At 39.6% G+C, this 21,279-nt stretch overlaps 1 protein-coding gene across 6 annotated transcripts in view; it reads right to left on the bottom strand.

The window, feature by feature from the left end:
* Positions 1-21,279, bottom strand: part of DOCK9 (dedicator of cytokinesis 9) — a 282,353-nt gene that overhangs the window by 34,255 nt on the left and 226,819 nt on the right. For 4 of the 6 annotated variants that reach the window (XM_058548411.1, XM_058548416.1, XM_058548413.1 and 1 more), the window contains exons 38-43: positions 18,652-18,788; positions 10,855-10,970; positions 4,494-4,631; positions 4,192-4,374; positions 1,773-1,886; positions 1,444-1,659 (exon numbers count right to left, since the gene is read on the bottom strand). In XM_058548411.1, the coding sequence (XP_058404394.1) occupies positions 1,444-1,659; positions 1,773-1,886; positions 4,192-4,374; positions 4,494-4,631; positions 10,855-10,970; positions 18,652-18,788 (904 nt within the window). The remainder of the gene's footprint in view (positions 1-1,443; positions 1,660-1,772; positions 1,887-4,191; positions 4,375-4,493; positions 4,632-10,854; positions 10,971-18,651; positions 18,789-21,279) is intronic. The other 2 variants (XM_058548414.1, XM_058548415.1) reach the window with 1 other exon arrangement.

Below are 21,279 nucleotides of genomic sequence, written 5' to 3' on the forward strand. Positions count from 1 at the left end.
TAGTGTTTCTAATAGCTGACATCTTACCTTTTGAAAAAAGTGGAACAATTCACATAAATTGAAATTTTCAAATAAATTGTGAACTGAGACAAATGGTGGTAAATTTGCTAAGGCTTGTTTCTATTTAGAATTATTAAAATTTAAAGATAAAAAAGCATTTGTTCTTAATATATCTAAGATTTCTGCATGATTTCTCTTAAAGTGAAAAGAGAACCATTTGAAGAAAAGGCATGTGCCTTCCTAGATTCAAAGAGAATTGCTCAAATTTCAGGGGCTAACATATTTTTCTTTCAGCTTCAAAAAAAATGAAGTTGTAACTTTTTCCAAACAGAATTCTAAACCAAAATTACAATTTAATGTTAAATGGATAACATTATAAACACCTTAAAATGAAAGAAAAAATAAATTCTTTTACCAAGTTGCCATGATGTTATAAAAAATCAAAGATAGCTGTTGGAAATGAACCCACTGTCAGGTTCTAATGCCTGAACTCCTGGTTCTTGTCACAATGACAGAAAAATTACTACTACTAATAATAATATGTAATTCATTTTTATTACTGCTAACGTATAGTTAGATTAAATTTATGGTCAAACAGAATGGACTCGAGTAATCAATAAGTAAAAATGGTTACATAAATTTTTTAGGTGTAGAACATAATTTTACTAATTTAAGAAATTAGAGAAGTTTAAAAGTAAAAGCACGCTTCTTTGATAACGCTGTTGATCAGACCTAAATGTCTTAGCACAAACCCTGAACAGAGTTTTCATGGGAACACAGAACCTGCCTTACAGCCTATTGTTTTCCTTAATTTCTCCCATTTTACAGATGATGTCACAGAGGCAAAGAGGGGTTAAAAACTGGCTCAACATCACAGAGTTAGTAAATGTGGATCTGGGATTCAGTCTGCCTCCGGAGCCCACACACCCAACCCCCTGCATGCCACCTGCCCCCCTGGCCCACCAAGCTGTCTACTGAAACATGGCAGCTCTGTACACGAGGAAGTGCTCTGATACCTACCACATCCACAGATGGAAGTGGACTACCTCGAAAAGGAAAAAGCAATGCCCTATCATTACTTTAATTACAGGAAAATTTAATTCCATCATAAAATAACTGAATTTTAGAACTAGAGAGGAGTTTTGATGCAGAAATTGAGTGCACTTGAATTAGCAGGCATCTATATGAACATGGACGTTTTCAAACAGGGAACTTTCAAACAATGCTCTTTCATGATAGAAATATCCCCTTACGATGTTGTAAATTATGAAAATGCTTAGATGACTGCGAAGTAACACTGAGCTTAACACTGTTTAAAGTATCACATATTTTTAATTGGCTTCTTTTAATTACTGGGAAATTTTTCTGAAAATTGGCTTCTTTTAGTGAATGGGGCATAATTAGTTTTCTCAACAACCCAGACTGAGAGGCTCGCAGAGCTACCTCGGAGAGATCCCCGTTTTTGACGTGGATCCTGGCCATGCTGTCCAGCCATGTCTTCCTGAGCTCGGGAGTGCTGGCATAGGACTTGGCCAGACTGTACTGCAGGTCCACCAGCATCTCTGGGTCGTTCTCGTGTTCCTTCATCTGGGCGGTGGCCATCAGAACTGTGCGTATCCTCTTGGTCAAGTCCTTCACATCCGAGGAGAAGCTGGTGTGCTGAAACGAAGGTGGAAGAAGCACACGTGGCTTTCAGCTGTGTTCTGCCTGTCCATATACATACCAGATGATAACACACAGAGTGAAAAATAAAACAGGACCGGGCTGCCCACCTTGATGAGCCTGTCGCTGTTGGCACAGTTGTTGATGATAGACAAGGACTGCTGGAATCTGGTTCCCCCAATCCCAACAACATCTGCAATCAGCTGGCTGACGGAGATAATGACCTTAAGGACACACAAACGTGAGCAAATCAATTCACCTTCAAATGACTCCCCAGGCTTGGCTCCTGGTCTTTAGTTAGGATGTGCGTGAGGACAGGGCAAAGGGGAAGTTTTGAAGAGAGATCACTCCAGCATAGGAAACAATGTCTGAGTCATCTTTTTCACCTTCCAAGAATTATTCCAGAAGGTGATTTTGTTTTCCTGAAGTATTTTGTTTGCTAATCAAAATGCTAATCAGGAGAGTGTAGGGGAATGTGAATCAGATAAGTCTGTATCACTCGGATAGTTACTTACTTACTACTTTCTCTAATAAAAACGGTTGTTGTTGTTGGTGCTGTCGAGTCAATTCTGACTCCTAATGACCCTGTGTACAGCACAGTGGAACCCTGCCTGGTCTTCTTGCAGCATCCTCGCACCTTCTGGCGCTGTACCAGACAATGCTCCCCTGCTATTCATAGGATTTTCTTGCCCAATTTTTTCAGAAGTGGGTGGCCAGGTCCTTCTTCTTAGTGTACCTACTCTGGAAGCTCTGCTGAAACCTGTCCACCACAGGTGACCCTGCTGGTATGTGAAATACCAGTGGAATAGCATTCAGCATCACAGCAACACACAGCCGCCAGAGCATGACAACCTACAGAGGGGTGGTGTGGTTCCCTGACCAGGAAAGGAACCCAGGCCATGGCGGTGACAGCACCGCATCTTAACCACTAGACCACTAGGGCTGGCAAAAAGGGAGACCTTATGATTACCTCCTCAGTTTTTGGTTTGAACTTATATGTACTAAATATTCAATAAGTGGACTGTCCTTTGCATTTTTTATTAAAATGTGTACATATTAACTATGCAACGGGGGATCTGTCTTTTTGGGGGTCTATGAATGGCACTGTCTTTTCTCAGTTACTCAAGCTAAAATGCAGATGCCATCCTCATTCCCTCCTTTTCCTTTACCACACTCAGGTACAATCAATCACTTAATATTGTCAACTCAATCTCCTCTTCCTTCTAACCTCACCATGTCTGATCCAGGACACCATCTTCTCTGGCCTAGATCTGACCAAGGTTTCCCTAAGGTCTTCCCAGCTAAGGTCTCAACTCCCCCAATCCATTCTCAGCACTGGAATCTAGGAGATCCCTCCAAATATGCAATGATGCCCCTTCAACTTGTTCTCACCTCCACCACAAGGACCTTCTCCAGTTTACCAGGTAGGCCCTTTCCCATGGTGCATCTGTGGCCTGGAACGTGCTCACCCTCCATACTTGCTAACCCCTGTTCATCCTTCACATTCTCTGGAAAGCTTCCCTGGCCCCCAGCCAGATGCGCCTCCTTGGTGCACTCAAGTTCCTCTATTATAGCAGCAGGCACACCACATCACAAGAGCTTCGGGGTTTGTCTGTCCTCCAGTAGACTGTACATTCCATGAGGGCCAGGCTCTAGAAGATTCTGTTTTGTTTACGGTTGAATCCATGAATCTTAGCATGTAGTGTGCAAAAAATGAATATTTGTTTAAAAAAAGGAATAAATACAGAGATGGAGAATCACTCCTATATGTGTTTGCAGAAAAAGAGAGTCTACAAAAATACGTAAGACTTTTCAGTATCTTGCATGGTTCCCAGAACAGAGAACTGGGGACATTTTAATCTGTAAAGATGGTAGGTGTGTCAATAGATGGAAGACGAAAAGAACCACTTTGGGCTTTTTGTGTTTTACCTAAGATGTTTACTTCAGGCAACCTCACATAGGTTCTAATATACCTTGATTCAATGGAATTTCAGTCAGTCCAATATTGATTCAATATTTAAATGTCAATTTACTAATAGAAATACATCCTGGGGGCCGGCCCAGTGGCATAGTGGTTAAGTTCACACATTCCACTTCGGTGGCCCAGGGTTCACCGGTTTGGATCCTGGGTGCGGACCTACTCACTGCTAACCAAGCCATGCTGAGGCAGCGTCCCACATAGAAGACCTACAACTCTACAACTACAATGCACAACTATGTACTGGAGTTTTGGGGAGAAAAAAGAAAAAGAGGAAGATTGGCAACAGATGTTAGTGCAGGGCCAATCTTCCTCAAAAAAACAAAACAAAACAAACAAACAAAAAAAAGAAACACATCCTGGGCCCAAACCTTACAATGTGGAGGATGAAATAAACCAAATCAGTAAATGTGACTTCGAATTTTCCATCTCTTGGCCAGATCTTGTAGTACTTACGCTGAGGTAAATCGGTAAATGTGACACTCAAAGTTTTCCTGCTACAACAGAATTCCACAGAGCACAATTGCAACGGAAAGCTAAAGTACACGCACTTGCAAATGTGTCCGGACAAAGGACTTCTTTCCAGTGTAGTCGAAGTTGTTCCTCATCAGAAAGTACAGCAGCTGGGAGGCCTCGGTTCTGATGGAGCTCAGTTTGGAGTTACAGCATTTGAGAATCTCATAGCACAGAGCAGCACACATGTCAGCTCTCCCTTCATAGAATGTCGAGGGAAACTAGATGGAACCCAAGAAAGCAAATAAACCACATAAAGGTTAGCACTCCCTGCAACTCCAGGTGGAAAGAGGAAAACGTACAACAGTCAATTATGACCTTTCCTGATGAAACAACTTACCTTATAAATTAATGACCTTAAGGCAGTGAAGACATGTTTTAAAGCCATTTCAGACTGATGTTTTTGAAGAAAACACAAGTAGACGTCAAAAACTTTTTTCATGAGAGGATTATGTCCATGGTCAGCCAGGAGCTGGTTCTTAAAACACACAAGGACAGCTTGGTTAGTGAGACACAACAGACACCTCTAATAGGTTTCGTACAATTTTCAGGCTCAGAGGTTAAATTTCCTAGGTACTAAGACAACTTATAACTTAAACAAACTCTGCCATGAATGCTCTAGGAAAGCAGAGAATCCATAGTACAAATAAGCCTATGAATAAATTTATGCTTTGGAGAGTTGTTTTCTATTAGGTGAGGGACTAATTATAAAACTTCCCAGCACACGGTAATAAGGTTTAAAGGACCACTTTTGCTCACTACTGATTGGGCTTCCATTTACTTACTTATTTTTAGTGTATACCAGCAACTGACACAGAGGTGATGTTTGTGACATCTTAATTCCAACAAAGAAGTGCCATTACAGGTGTCAGCGAATTAACAGGCTGGGAAAAAGACTGAAGTGAGGTATATGAAACAGGTCCTCTAAAAGTGAGGGTTTTTCTCCAGGCTTCTCAGACACTCTGTTAAGCTATGAATAACCAGACAGTTTGGTAAGGTGGAAAACGTGTAGGCTTTGGTCAGGCACCATTTACCACATGCATGGATTTGTGCAGGTAAGCAAGTCTCACCATTCTCATCTGTAAAACGGCGACCCTAAAACTGACCTTGCAGAGCTACTGTGAAGACTTGAGGTCAAGTACAGAAAGCATCTGACACATACTTTGGTCTAGCTCAATAAGTGGTGGCTAGCAGGATTTTAACATATCATGAATTTTTCTTGATAAAACAAAACAAGAGGGCCACAATGAATTACTTCTCATCATTCTTCAAGATTTCCTCACATCAGCAGCAAATTCACACTAATTAAACACCTTGTAAGCCTGGTTGGCTAAAACTCCCATCAATAGCTGAACAGACCAGTAGATAGAGGCATCACCCAGCCAGAGGCCAGCACGCAGCCATCGTGCTTAAACGTGTGTGACACTAAAGAGCTGCATCTTCAAATACAGACAAGCCTGTCTGAACAAAGTGTGTTTGGGAGGAGGCACATGTGTGCATTTTGCACAAGTAGGCAAAAATGATGGTAATAAAAAAATGTCAAGAGGACAGTGTCTCAAACCAGTCTTACGATTTAGCTAAATAAACAGAGATAACATATGTCCAAATAATTCCGTTATGTAGCAAATTATGGCTGGAGTAATAGTTTGAAGATTTACCTCATCTTATTGTTGGAGAAAAATTTTTACTCAAGGAATAAGTTTTGTTTTTTTAGGTCTAGTGAGTCACAGATGCATTCACAGCTGGTAGGACACCTGGAATTCACAGTGATTTTTATATCATGAAATACTGAGGTACAGTATTGAATTCCATCGTGTGAAAGAGAAGCAATTTAATGAGCATAATATGACTTAATTAACTGAGTATGATAGAATTCTCAACCATGAGCAGCTGTTCACCAACCGAACAAAAAAGTTGTTTCCAGTGTTTTGGGAACTGCTTCATAGTTTGTTGTCTGTGAATACCAGTTTTCCCACGAGCCATGGTTCTTCCTAATTACAGAGGGATTAAGGTTTGGGTGAATCTGGATGTGAGCTTGTATTTTCTCAGCTCTCTTTGCTACCTCTTCCTACCTCTCTTCCTACCAGGTGTCCAGGAGAGATGGCTCATACAAAAATTGCCAAGACCCCCTGTCTTGCTGTCTGAATTGGCTCATCTCCAAGTTCTAACCCCTAGAGTTAAATTGTCTTTCCTTTCACTCTCTCTGGTCAAGATTTTTGCTTCCCATTTTCAGAAATTAGTTTTTTTGGGTTCTGATCTCAACACTTACTTGCAAGAATGGAGTTCAAACTCACTTATACAAGGTATAAAGAACGCTCATTTACAGGAGTAAAGGACCTGTCATCCTGGAAACACTCCAGTCTACCAGCTGCCCCTCCTTAATCTTCCAGTTAATTATCTCCCCCCCCCCGTGTGTCTCTCTGTCTTTCTCATTAATTAGAAAGTAATATACACTAAACATAAAAAATATGTGAACATTCAGAAAGGCCCACAGGGACAAAGGAAAGCAAAACAAAAATCACCCTTCACTTTTCCACTCAGAAATAACCACACTAACAATAGAGGGTATCTCATTTCCACCTTTTTATCCCTACAAACTTTTATTGAGGATGAGAAAATTTCATTCAGGAAATTAAATGAGATGTTAGAATAATACGAAAGGCAGGACTTATTTCTAGCAATAAGGTGACGAACAGGTTATAAATAATTCTCAGAAATTGTCTGAAGTGGATTCAGTTTGACTGTTGTGACACAGCCTCCTAAGGGAAATGGGCCTTTCAGAGAATGAACACACAATATCAGTAATTTTTAAAGATCAAGGAACAGAAGAAAACCAAACCTTAAACCTTGGGTGCCAAAATGAGATATCTGGAGCCACGCTATTTAAGACAGCTAGGCATATGGTATTTATTTTTATTTATACATCAATTTAAAAATAACTTTAAAAATCTAGTTTAAAGAAGAGCTGTTTCAGTGGCAGATGCTCAACAATCACTAAGACAGCCTAAACCTCACGTGTCTTTGCAGAGCAGGCTCATGGTTGTGTAAATCAGGTCACAAACTCCCTGCAAGAGCCCAATTATCCCAGGGCTCCTCACCCTGGGCGTTCACAGTGTCCCTCATCCTCATGTACAGGTTCTCACCGTGCAGCTCCCATCAAGAAAGGCACCACGTGGAACTGCTAAAAACACATTTTCCGATTAAATTTGTGAACACGTTAAAAATATTATCAACTATGTAAAGGCCAGCATTGGTTTGGGATTGTGTTAATAGATATTATAAAATAGCCAGGGGCCGGCCCTGTGGCTGAGTGGTTAAAGTTCCACGTGCTCTACTTCAGCAGCCTGGGTTTGCATCCCAGGTGCGGACCTACTCCACTCGTCAGCCACGATGTGGAGGCATCCCACATACAAAATAGAGGAAGACTGGCAGAGATGTTAGCTCAAGGACAATCTTCCTTAAGCAAAAAAAGAGGAAGACTGGCAACGGATGTTAGCTCAGGGACGATCTTCCTCACCAAAAAAATAAATAAAATAAAATAGCCAGAGAACTGTATTTTTCTGCATGTAACTACCTTGGTTTATTAAACACACTTTTATGTATTAAATGAGATAACACATGTGAAAGCACCCAGCAAAGTACCAGCGTCCAATAAGTGCTTGGTAATTTTCTCCTTTTTCCTGTATGAGAGATCATTCAACTACGTCGATATTCACTCAGCTTAGCTCCCCTCCCCCCCACCCTCCTCTCCCTCTCTCTCCTCCCTCCCTCCCTCCCACACACACACTTAACTTAGAGGAGAACAAGGGCTTTGATAGGCCAGTTATGTAGTGATCTTGGGCAAATGTCCTAACCTGTCTCAGCCTCCACCTCCTCATCTATAAAATGGGGGAGAAGATCTATGAGGCCAGGCTGTTGTTGAATGCTTGAGGCACAGAAGGCACTCAGAATATAGCAGGAAGGTAATAGAATAATAATAACCAGAATTCAAGGCTTAAATCTTTTCAAACTTTTTCTCTCATTAAGAACTAGATTTCTTCACTGCCTTAGGCAACTTATTAGATGTGCTCAATTAAGGGACTCAGTAACCATGGGGCTGTATCTGTGGAAAATGATTTTTCAGCAAACAATTATGTCCGCTAACTCAATGAAATACTTTAATTTTTCTGATATGCTCCAACAGATGCCTCAGCTGAGTAAGTATTTGCAGACGAAGATCCCAGTGGCTGCTGCGCCAGTGGGCCTCAAGAACCTGTGAATCTAGGCCAAGTAAGCCTACAGCTTGGCACGACACGCATTAATGCCATAACACCTGCCCATCTTCCCACTTTTTAATGGGAGGGGGGTGCTGAGCTTTAAACACCAGACATTTTTGCACACAGGCACATAGACTTTGACTCCTCAGCTCTAAAGCTGAATCTTTCCTGTGGGTGTCAGGGATCAGACCCTTTATCACAGGATCAGGAAGGCGTGAACACTTGGGAAAGTGCTTATTGCTAAACTAGAGTCAACATTTGAGCTCCTACTACGTGCCAGACACAGGGTAGGTGTTTTTGGACATTTCATATAGATTCATTAGTATACAATAGGCATAACTGCCATGTTCTAGGTAAGGAAATCAGGACTCAGAGACGTCAAGTAGACCCACCCAAGGCTTAAAATCTGGCCAATGGTGGAGCTGGGATTTAAAGCCCATGGTACTTCTGTATATATGGCTGGCTCCCAAGTGTACCGGAGCCTGGTCTGTATCAGCAAAGTGCTAGGTCCTTCCAAGGGTCATCTTACTTTAAACTTACAACAGCCCTGTGAGGCAGATCCTATTTTTCCAGTCTTACAAATGAGAAATCTTAGATCTGGAGACACGAAGTAATTTTCCCAAAGACATTCAGCCAATAAATGTCACAATCAGTTTTCAATCAGAGACCATCAGATGTTTCTCTCTGGAGAGTCAGAACCTATTTTGGTGGCCAGACATTGGACATCTGGGAACCCTGATGAATACTGTTCTTTAATATCAGGGAAGCAATCTAAAGGGGCCAACTAAGAGCTGTAGGCTGGGAAGTAAGGAAATTGTTACTATTCTCATGGTGATGCCAGACCACACCTGTGCTGTGTGTGCCCTTACCCCTGCCCACTGTGCCAGGCCCACACGTGCTATGCAGCTCTAGGGTCTCCTGCTCATTTACATGGTGGGGCCCAGGCAGAGAGGGGAAGAAAGTATCCTAACTACTGTTCTGAACTTAAGGATTCACGGTTAGCACTGATACAGGTATACAAGGCAAATATTCACATTAAACACTTCACTGCCTATTTACATAAAAATTTTTAACTAAAAATATCCAAAAGAAAATAGAAAGAGGTTTCAAACATGGTTTTAGTAGAGCAGTGGTTCTCAAGCCATTAGTGTTCAGCTCTCACTTGAAGCGTTTGATTCTGTTGGTCGGGGCCCAAGAATCTGGATTTCTAACGAGTCCCCAGAGTCTGCATCTCTGTTAGCCTGGGGACCACAATTTGAGAGCCACTAGAGTAGAGGCTCCATGTAATAAGACACTGTTGCCTCCCCATACTCATTCTATTAGGATCCTCATCTCTCAACTGGGTTCCTAGTAATGACATTTCATGCGGACATGAGTGGCCTGGCTGCTAAGAATAAAGGAACATTATAATAAAGCAACATCAGGATAACTACTGTTACTCTAATAAAGAAATGTGCGGGCCGGCCCCGTGGCTTAGCGGTTAAGTGCGTGCGCTCCGCTGCTGGTGGCCCGGGGTTCAGATCCCGAGTGCGCACCTACGCACCGCTTCTCCAGCCAAGCTGGGGCCAAGTCCCATATACAGCAACTAGAAGAATGTGCAGCTATGACATACAACTATCTACTGGGGCTTTGGGGGGAAAATAAATAAATAAATAAAATTATATATAAAAAAAAAAGAAATGTGCTTTGCAAGAAATGGAGATAAACAGAGAATGACTTTGGTTATATTTCCCAAATGCCCTTACAAATTAACATACTGTTTCAATATTCATAGCATATTAACACTAACTCATTTTCCCCTTTTTGTGCTAGAAATGGAAGTAATCACTTAGCAAGAATGGGAAGTGTTAGGTTCCTAAAAAACAAGAGAGTGGCTAAAAAGACCATCTCCGCCTACTTGAAAATTACTTGCTAAATCCTAAAAATAAGACCAAAACCACCTTTTATTTTCTATCCCTGAAATGCTTCTATCATTTAATTTAGTAACAGATAAATTTTTAAAAGGTAAATGTTTTTACTTATTGCTCCTCTATGTATAAATATCTAATTTTAATTGCTACCACATTTGGATATGCTTAAAGATAAAGGGAGATACGCCTGATTAGGTTCCCATATTTATCACCCTCGAGGGCGTAGCAAAGCCACATTCCCCAGATAAATGCTTTCTTCCAGCTAAAAGTTAATCACCTCCAGAGACTGTTTCCACCATTTGCAAGCATGCGGAATACCCCGACCAGTTAAACTTTATTATATTCCAGGGAATTCAAGTTATTAACTGTGGAATGGCTTCATTAAGGGAATTTAAAGATTAATAGTTTCCTTACAGGGGCAAAATAGTTGGCTGAAGCAAAAATACAACACAAGAAGTTGTTGCTGGTTCAGCTAAATAGGCAGAATGAATTTAAAAGGTAAAGCTCTGAACACGAACAGCTGTTCAATACAAACCTTAAATGCCAGTGTAAACAGAGAGAGAGTGTCCAGAGCCGTAAGGCACACCTCAGTAGCAATGTTGGCTTCAAGTAATGACTGGTGAAGAACGTCTGCGTCCGAGTGGCCATAGCCTGCATGAATTATAACACAAGTTACTGCCGGTGGCTGCAAACAGAAAGGCTGGCGGAACGATATGGTCACAGTCAACTTTTGATTATTTACAGAAGGCTTACTTTGGGGTCTTATCTCCCTCTTTGCCTTTTACTGGGGGGAGAGGGGAGATATTAATAATGTTTCCATTCAATTATAACTCTTTTTCAACTCCGGAAGTAATAACAAACATTTATTGCATGATTGCTATGTGCCAGCCATAATTCTATGAACTTTACATGTATTAACTCACTTAATCCCTCAATAACCCTAGGAAGTATGCACATTATTAAACTCTTTTATGCAGATAAGGAAACGGAGGCACAGAAAGGCCAAACAACTTATCTTAACTCACATAGTTAGTAAACAGTGGAGCCAGGAAGGCACCTGGACAGGAGTCAATCAATCAATTGAGCCACTTGAGGGAGCTGTTAGGATGGCAGGAGTGGTGAGGTTGAGATTTCCGAAGCTTCCCACACAGACAGAGGCAGCAGCACAGCACAGGGTTAAGAAAATGAGCTGAGAGCCAGGCTGCTGGTCCCTGGACCTAGCTCTGCCACTTACTAGCTGTGTGACCTTGGGCAAGTTCTTTGACCTCTTCATACCTCAGTTTCCTCATCTGTAGAGTGGAGATAATAACAGTATCTACCTCAAAGGGTTGTGGTGAGCATTAAATTCGTTAATATTTGTGAAGCTCTTAGAATAGTGCCAACACATAGTGAATGTTATGTAAGAGTTAAGTCAACGATGTAAAGATCTGTATTATCAGCTAGAATCACCAACGATAATCAAGAGTTGACTGCACTGCTAATACTATTCTACTTGCTTTAATAAAAAGCATAAAAGCCAACATGTCTGAAAGAAATGTTTAAGAAAAAGAAAGGACTTAAAGAATCATAATTTAAATACAAACTGATATCTTCTGTATGTGGCTGTAAAATCAATTTACTACTGATATAAATGTAGTTTGACATACAATTTGAGATATTAAATTATGAAATGGTATGCATTAGCAGAAATATATATAGGGATGCAAAGATATTACAGTATTGACCTAGATTACCAAGAAAGATGGCACTATATAAAACATCACGTAATGTCTTTCTCCAAGGAGTAAAAACAAATCATCACTTACTATGGAGGTAATTTTCCTAATACTCCAGAGAGGAGGACATTTTGTATATATATCAGGAAAATGAAGTACAGAAAATCTAGAGAATTCTCTTGAGGCCAGTAAGGGGGAAAAACCAGAAACTATACTCTAAATTCCTTATCCAGGTCACTGTATCATAGTACCTATTATTAGGATAAAATAAAGTAACTAACATGACATTATTCTGACTTTAATAAATGTCAATTACAGAATGATTTTTAAAAGACTACAAAAAAGCTTTTTAAAGCTACCAAGTTGCTTTTTAAAATACGGTAAAAACACTATCATGTGCTTTCATCCAATTGTGCTTTGCTTTTAAAAAGGTGGTTCTAGAATTTTGTGTTTGTGGACTACATTATTTTCACACTGTGACAGAGTCAATGTGTCTTTAGTGAGGCTATGTAACACATTTGGCACCATGCTAGTTCTCTTTCTTTTTATTTCTGCTTTTTTGGTGAGAAATATCCCAGAGAAAAGAAAGATGTATATTTTCTGGTACTAATATTCATTGAACCGCCTTTGTAAACCGAGGCATTACCTCATCCGGCAAAGTTTGTTTGGTAAGATACAGAGACTAGGAAAGAGGAAAACAAACAGATTGATGATGATTATTACACTGATCACAAACTAGGGTAAGGGGAGACCAAAAAATACAACACATTTTATTAGACCAACCAAAATTATCACACAGGTGGAAAGGACCCTTCACTGAGGGCTGCCATTTGCCCCAAATGAAGTTTTATAGTCTGGGTTAAACTGTAACAAGGGACTTGTTTTGGTGATTATTTTAATTTCTTTTTCTGCATGGAACTGTCCTTTTCTCTTTCTAGATAACTTATTGGCTAAGTGTATCTAGGTGATTATTATAGATGAGAAGGCCTACATGCCAAAGAATTCCCACAGAATTTACGTACTCCTGGTTGAAAGTCTGGAACAATTCAAGAATTGGAATTTCTCACTGTGCTGTTTTTAAAACATATAATCATTGGGCCATGCTAATTAAGTTATTATATAATTATGTTTACATGCATGGAAACGTGATGACAAAATTTCTCTAAGCTATTACCCCACCCATAAGCCATTTGCACTGTCTATCTAATCTCCTTTAGAATAACAGTCAGATTCGTATAGAAATCTGTCTGCCTTTGTCTGAATCATATAGGAATAAAAGAAATGGTCCTTTTAGCCACAACTGGTTATAATTTGCTTTTGCTTAAACTGTTTAATCTCAAAAATCAGCAGGATTCCTGAACTAGTGTTATTTTAAAAATCTCCCCAAATAAGTGGCAGCATGGAGAGGTTGTCTGAGTGATAGAGACTGTTGGGGTAATTCGCCAAGTGATCTCTCCCACAGAGACTGCTAGTCTCAAGGCCTGGAACAAAGTTGTGCATGAGGGAAAGCTTTAATGAACGTCACCATGTTATAGGACAACACAAGAAAATGAAACTGAGCTGGTAAATCCAAGAAGGGTCTTAACAGACACAGTAAATTTTTAAAGTATCAGTCAGCAACCTTTTGGAGCCGATTAAGCGGATCCTGGCAAATAAGGATGCTGTAACCCTACATATTTCCACTAGGGGGCAGTGGTGCCTTGGGGCAAGGCACTGACTTCACCCAGGCTGGTCAGGGAGCGGGAAAGGACTTCCCTGAGGTGCCATCGTTGGCATGCATGGGTTCTTCAGAGTCCTTAGGATTCACTGCTCACATTTGCACAGTTTTCATTCTATAGTCACTTTGATAAGCAATTTGTTCTAAAATCCCAAAATCTTTTAAACACTCACAGGCCAGGGATGAGATTTTTTTTTTCCCTTTAATGTCATATGCTGTTTAATCAACGTTACTCTGTTTTATAAATTCCTGTTAGCTGAATAGCTCGATTTAATAATGCTGACCACTTCTGTAAACTACCCCTCCCCCACCCACTGCCAAAACACCAGAGGTGATGTGGTGAAGGACAGAAGCCTGATCCACAGCCACTCCCCTTTTCTGAATGTCAGAGGACATTTGCACTAGAAGAATATGTCAGATGCATATTCTCACAGGAGGCACTTCCATTTCAACAGCTGCCTGCCCCTTTATGAAACAGAATTCTTGTTTTTATTTTTAATTTTTTTCTCTGGCCTATAATATGAATCCAGAAAAATAATACTTGTTATGAGAAAAGTAGAAATACTGAACGACATGACTCTTCTTGCTAACAGAAGTTCCCAGATGTAGAAGACCTAGTCTTCTACATATATTTACTCATGGTCTACAGCTTTTACTACCTGCACATATTTATGCAAAATATCAGACTGATCAACCTCTACACAATCTATTATTCATCTCCATCCCATTTTTATTGCTGAAAAGGTTTTCCTCACAAACGGGCAAGGAGTAGAGAATAAAGAATAATATCCCAAGGCAGAAATCATATGATTTGCTCTCTGCCCTCTGATTCACACACCAAGAAAACAAACATGCTCGAAATGATTTGTGGAACTAGTCTATAATCTCAGAGTTTATACTCAAGGAAATGGTTATGCTATCTGCTTTCTCTTCTCTGAAGATCACGTCAACCTAATGTTTAGCTGTGTCTGAAAATGGTACCTAGTATGGGATATAGACCTCAAACTGTGAAAACACTTGGTTTAAGCATACCATACACTTTAAAGTCCTCTTTAAGGATATTAAAAACAGTAAAAAAGACTGACTTTAAACGGGCATTATGCCAGACTTTCTCAATTCTGAGACCCTATCAATTGCAAGAAGCACTGATCAATGACAGACTACCACACTGGCTGTAACATGTGAAATATATATGTAAGATAGATCTGATATAACTGTAAGATATACCCTGATTGCAGAAATGCTAGCAAATGTGCAAAAATGTCTCTCTTAATCAAGGAAACATGTCTCAGAATCAGGAAATGTGGCTTTATAAACAAACATTTCATTTACTATCTTGAATACAGACGTTTAAAGCATCCAAGCCCATTTTACCTATTTTTAAAGATATATTGTCCATGCTTAAAAACTTTTGAAAAATATTAATTTTACTTCAAAGGAAATATGCATTCTCTGCATTTTTCATATTAATTCAATATTATATATAGTAAAGGAATTTCATTATCACCTATATTTGTTTTCTTACTCCCGCTTCATAGATACCAAAGAATTTTGGAGTTAGATGGACTCTCACAACCCATCTTGTCCAACTCCTCATATGATGCTTAAGTGACTTAGACAATACCCCCAATGGGTCCTTATCCAGTCTCTGTTTTCACACCTCCAGCTATAAGTGCCCACACTAGCTAAACAGCAGTTCAGTTAGAAAATGCTTTCCCATATTGACCTGAAATCTAATTCTCTGCAACTTAATCCAGTGATCTCAAACTATTTCTTACATTGAATTATAGGAAACACAGGTTTTCTTCAAGTGTTTCTATCTCTTGGCTGGTTTCCCCCCCATCATACCAATGGGAAATATGAATTATCATGCAAATGAATTTAATATAGCCCTAGAATAATACATAACATCAGAGTAAATACAAAGTGTTATTTTATATTTTTTGCAAATGTATCATTTATTTGCAGACATGTGTCACTTAGTTTTCCCCCATAACATGGTTTATATAAAATATTCTACATATAGCTATCATTCTCAATTTGTCATTTGACACAAATAGCTTCTATTGATACAAAATGGGTGCACTTCACAGTAAACAGGTCAATGTCTTAACGTTGAAAACATTTACTTTTCATATACCTGAGCAATGACCCAAACAACAAACCTCTATCCTTTGAGTGTTTTAAAAATAGTTAAAAACTATTTGGCCACAGTGGGATTTGTCATTTTCATTATTTCCTCTCAAAATCCAAGAGTTAACATAGGTCCCTGCTAGAGTTACATATATACTGCATATGGTGTCTTTTCCCATGTTCTACTATTAATAGGTGATGGGGACAGTGCAGCTTGGCCGCCATTGGATTAAGTTTCTCGTGGTCCTTTGCTGCTCCCTGCTGGTCAAGCTGAGGTCTGACAAAGCCTTTCCTACCCACACAAAGAGGAAATAAAAAATGCAGCTGTACAGAGGACTCTTCCTATTTTTATTCTTTTCTAAAATAAATTCATTTGAGACTCTGGCATGCCAGCAAGTCTCTCATATATTGGATCTATGTCATATTGGTTGGCCCAATAGAAGGTACTGTATTCATTGTTAAATAGGAATTTTTTTTAACAGATATATATGGCTATAATTTTCCGATAAAATACTGAGGTACAGATGTAAAATGTCATGTATGTATATATACATACACATGCTCTCACACATACACATGTATACATACAGTATACACTCCCTTCTTTGTGGATTTTGGCCAAGTCGATAATTTGGAGCTCAAAAAGCTAATGGAGGAAAGGGCTGAAGGTACTCAAAAATATAATCAGAATTAGAGATGTAAATGAAGACTGAGTTCTAGGGTAAGATGCAAGGACTATGAGACATGAGAACCAATCTGGAACACAGGCAAAGGCTAAAAGAATCGGCTACACACTGTTTATTGGGAAGGCAGAAGGAGAAACTTTGAGGATAGTGTCATTGAAAACTGACTAAAGCAAAAACTACAGGATGAAAGAGGAGAGAGGCAAGAAGGATGGAGTTCTCTGTGGGTAGCAGGAGGAGAGAATGGAAATCAGCCATGTTAACAATATGGTTTTTGGCAGTAGAACACAGCCAGCTGTCTCTCTCTTCCAATTCAAGCCATCACTGCAAAATCCATTTGCAGTGGGAGGAGCTGCTGCATATCTTAGTGGATTAAGGTTATTTATTTGTGTGTTGATCATTCATTTTATTTTTGTTTGTTTTCTGTGTTTCCTAAATGATTATCTTTGGAGGCAGGGCCTTGGTCTGCTAATGATTTTTTTAAAAAATTGCTATAAAGTTTAAGCATTTATTTCAACTGACTGAGAGACTGTCCCTGTATTGAGAATTATCTGGGCTAAGGCGTGTAGAAGGTCCTGCAGAACAGTGGGAATTTAATTTCTATTTGCTAAATAGGAAATGAAAACCAAAAATAACAACACTCCTTGTTTTGGTTGTTTCAACCCCTTGTCTACAGAGCTAGAAAAAGCCCTAACAGACAAGATGTTGAAAAATCAAGTATTGTAGCCTTAGATGTGTCACCTATGTACATTCCACAGCTAAGTATAGAACTCAGAAACAGCATCAGAAGGCTACCGATTCAGTGTGTGGCAGACTGACATAACATTAGTTTAAATTAAGCTGTGGAGTTTATAAACAGAGATTATACCCATTACATTTAAGTTTGTTTGGGTGGTAGAGTGGGAAGCTGCTGTATTTTGATTCCTCAGCCTCCTTACTTTGAACTGTTATCAATTTAAGGCATTGGGAATATTGCCTTGACTCTTAGCCTGCATTAAGAAAGAGGTATGGAAATCACAGTGAATGGAATTTTTATGATTAGAAATGATGACAAAATATTAATAACCATGTATTAAAGACATTACTTGGAATGAGAACAAATAATTGTCTAGATAGAACAATAACTAGCTTGGAGTTATTGCCATGCTTGGAGAAAAGATGGAACAATTCAGAGAACACACTACTAACAGAAATGGTATTTATTATAAATCATCACATTAGTCTTGAAAGTGCTGCATGGTTGATATCTTTTAGGTTTTCTGCTTTGAGAAACCCTTAAGAAGAAGAAACACTTAAATTTCTAGAAACAGCACATGATGCCACGTCCCCTCTGGTGAGTGAGAAAAGTAAACTAAAAATATGCTCCCAGGTTTTGGCAGAATCTCTACTGTGAAGTTAGAAAGCCCCATAGTTAGGAAGGCAAGATGAACAAAAAGGTCTCGGTTTGCAAGTGAAGCGGCCTCGTAAGCAGACATCAACCTGATTAAATCTTACCATTGTCTACAGAAATTCCAAGCACACTTGATATCTTTCTCACACTGAAAACACAGAAAAAGTCACTTTGTTATTGGCTTTTCCACACCCTCACAAATTGATTCACGGGCTTTATGTTTTCACAGCGGTTTAAAGATTAACACATTCAGAACCAGAATGTCAGAATGTGGACGTTGATCAATTACATGCATGGGATCAGGAGGGCGAAAGGACTCTGTCCCAGACGTCCTCAGCAGTTGCAGGGGGAAAACCAAGAGAAGTTGGCTGCAGACAATGAATCCAAATATCAAATTAAAAATATCAGAGAATGTTTGGCTATCAAACCTGCCAAATTTTGTTTTTAAAATACCAAGCAGGGGGGGTAGGGCAACGGGTCTAGCACTCTTAGGTCTGGCACCGTAGCTGACCACGTTCCACATTATGTCACTCTCCTCCAAGGAAGGGAACTGCGCCACGAGCTCTTCATCCTACTTCCTTTGAGCTGGAAGAAAAGTCAAGTTGGTGATGTGGTGTAGTGTGGCCTGGGGCTCTCCCCTCTGAGATGTCACATGAGATGGCTGGCTGTTACGATGGTATGTCATGGGACTTACTGTGGTTAAAAGTGAGAGAGTTATCCAGGCTGCCCAGCTGCTGCAATCTGGCATGCATCATTCCTGTTCTGTTACGGGAAACAGGCAATGTCTGAGACTTTCGATCATGAACTATGGGTCCCAACCCCTCCTGGTTCCTGCAACATGAGTGAAATGGGATAGAAGCAAAAGTTAGATTTGTTACACTGCAGCAAGATGGGGGAGGGTTAGTGAGGCCAGGACACAGCACAAAGGAGACTGGCCACGCATGGACCAAGCGCAGCAGAGCCTGTTTGGGGCTGCATGAGCCAGAGATACAAACAGGTGGGAGCTCTTACAGAGTTCACAGCAAAGCACCTGACAATGGAGAAGCGAAAATCAAGCCAAAGCAGAGACTTTTCAGTTTTAGAAAGTACTTTAGAGATGCTACTTTTTAAAAAATTGAGCATCAGTCCAATGCGGTGCTAAAGGTTAGCATTCTGACAACTGCCAAAACACTACAAATCTTTTCGGACTACATATGTTATTAAAGAGCAAAAAAATTTTTTTTATTAATCATGCGCCCCATAACAATGTTTCGGTCAACAATGAACCACAAACACGACGGTGGTCCCATAAAATTAGTACCATAGAGCCTAGGTGTCTAAGTACACCTAGGTTTGTGTAAGTACATGCTAATTATGTTTGCATAATTAGATGAAATCACCTAATGATGCACTTCTCAGAATGCATTCCTGTCATTAAGCAACGCATGAATGTAAAATAATGCACTGGAAGGAACAGAGAACGAACATGCAATGGGAGGGATTATATGAGGCAGTTTTAACACCTTTATTCTTACCCAGGCAGGCAGGAGAAGAGCCACACACTTTGTTAAACTTGTCAGCAGTCAAGTAAAGAAAATAGAAAAGTGATCTGGGTTAGCAATCAAACAGCTAACTTCCTACTGTGTACCATCACCAGAGCAGATGAAAATGAGACCGTGCTGGAATGACACCTGTCCCTGTCCCGTAGCCAACCGTCTCCCTCATTGTGTTATTGTGTGGAGGAGAACAGGCATGCATGGAGTATCATTGGGCAGCATGCTGCTGGGTGATTTCAAAGTGACACAATGAGAAGGCGCAGTAGTCATAAAACCGGACCACCACGGATGGCAAACACTGACAACATTTAAATTATCATTTAGGATCTTTTTCACGTACATCAGAGACCATGGCAATTTCTATAAAACAGAGCACGTCTTTCCCCAGTGCACATAACAAAGGAATACCATCCTCCACTCCCGCCTCCCTATGCCTATTTTTAAGGTAGTCCAAGGAAGCGTACTTGTATATGCAAATATATACAGGGTGCTTATGAAGTCAGAAGATTTTCTTTAAAAAACTATTAAATTTATAGTCCTCAAAAAAAGAAGTTAATTATTTCACAAAACTCAGTTCTAAAATATTTTGTTGAGGCAGAAACCTTCAGCTTCCCACATTCACCATATTCAGCAGTGCAGCATTTTATGCTATTTTGCACAACACTTTCCCAATACTATCTTGTGACAGCTACTCCAAGAGGGGTGTGAAGCTCGCCTGGCACAGTGCCTGTCTGTTACAAATATACTGTTTGCCCATCTTCACGGGGCAAAGTCAAAGGGAATAAAGTCAAGGTTGGAAGCGTTACTGTATAAAGACACCTTGTATATACTTGCATTTGGTACTCAAAAACTCAAACATAAAAATTACTGTTATGATAAAAAATAAAAGAATTAATATCAGAGAAATTTAAGTGCCACAACATTTCAATTAAAAATAGGAAGTATTAACAGGAGGAAAGCGTAAAATATTCTCTCTAAATTTGCTCTTTTTAAAAGAAAATACAAACTTTTATTTAACATAAAACATAACTGAAAATTTCTCAAATATCCCAAGAAAAGAACAATGTTAACATAAAAAGGAAAATCTTCACACTCAAATAGGAAGTCTTTTAAAAATCTCTTCCCTATTTCATTGTTATAAAACAGAATTATAGATGAGAAAAAATCTCAATTACAACTAAATTTTAAAGTTTTTTAAAAAACATAAATATGTTTACTTATAATCAAACTGTTAAAAACAATAACAATAGAAAAATATGATACTTAGACCAAGACCCCATACATATATTATCACAGAATACACAACACAGAAAACAACAAACACAGACACCCTGAATGGCTACGGGCTGGAGTAAGAACTCGGCAACGACAAGATGTGCTCTGAGGAAATACCTCCACAGAAGCAGCTGCTTGGGTGCACATCTGCAATGAGTGTGTAGCTCTCCTCCAACTCAATGCAGAACTGAGAGCATAGTGAAGATTTACAATACTCAACAAAGAGTTCTGGTCAGACAAAAGCATAGGGCACAGACAGCTTATTCAGAATAAGAGGAGAAAAGGCTCAACTTTAGAGATGGTTTTTGTGGAAGTCCAAACAAATTTGAGATGAACTGAAAACAGTCTTTCATTAAGAAAGAAGGAAAGTGGTTAGATGAGAAAGTAGTATCTTTGCAGCTGGGAGGCAGAATGGTAAAAAAAGGACCTTTAAAAGTGAAATGGGGGACGAGAAATCATTGAGGAAGGAGAATCAAGAAGAACTAGGAGAGGAGAGAGAAAAAACAGAGCAT

This window comes from Diceros bicornis, chromosome 9, assembly GCF_020826845.1.
Source record: "Diceros bicornis minor isolate mBicDic1 chromosome 9, mDicBic1.mat.cur, whole genome shotgun sequence".
NCBI lineage: Eukaryota > Metazoa > Chordata > Mammalia > Perissodactyla > Rhinocerotidae > Diceros > Diceros bicornis.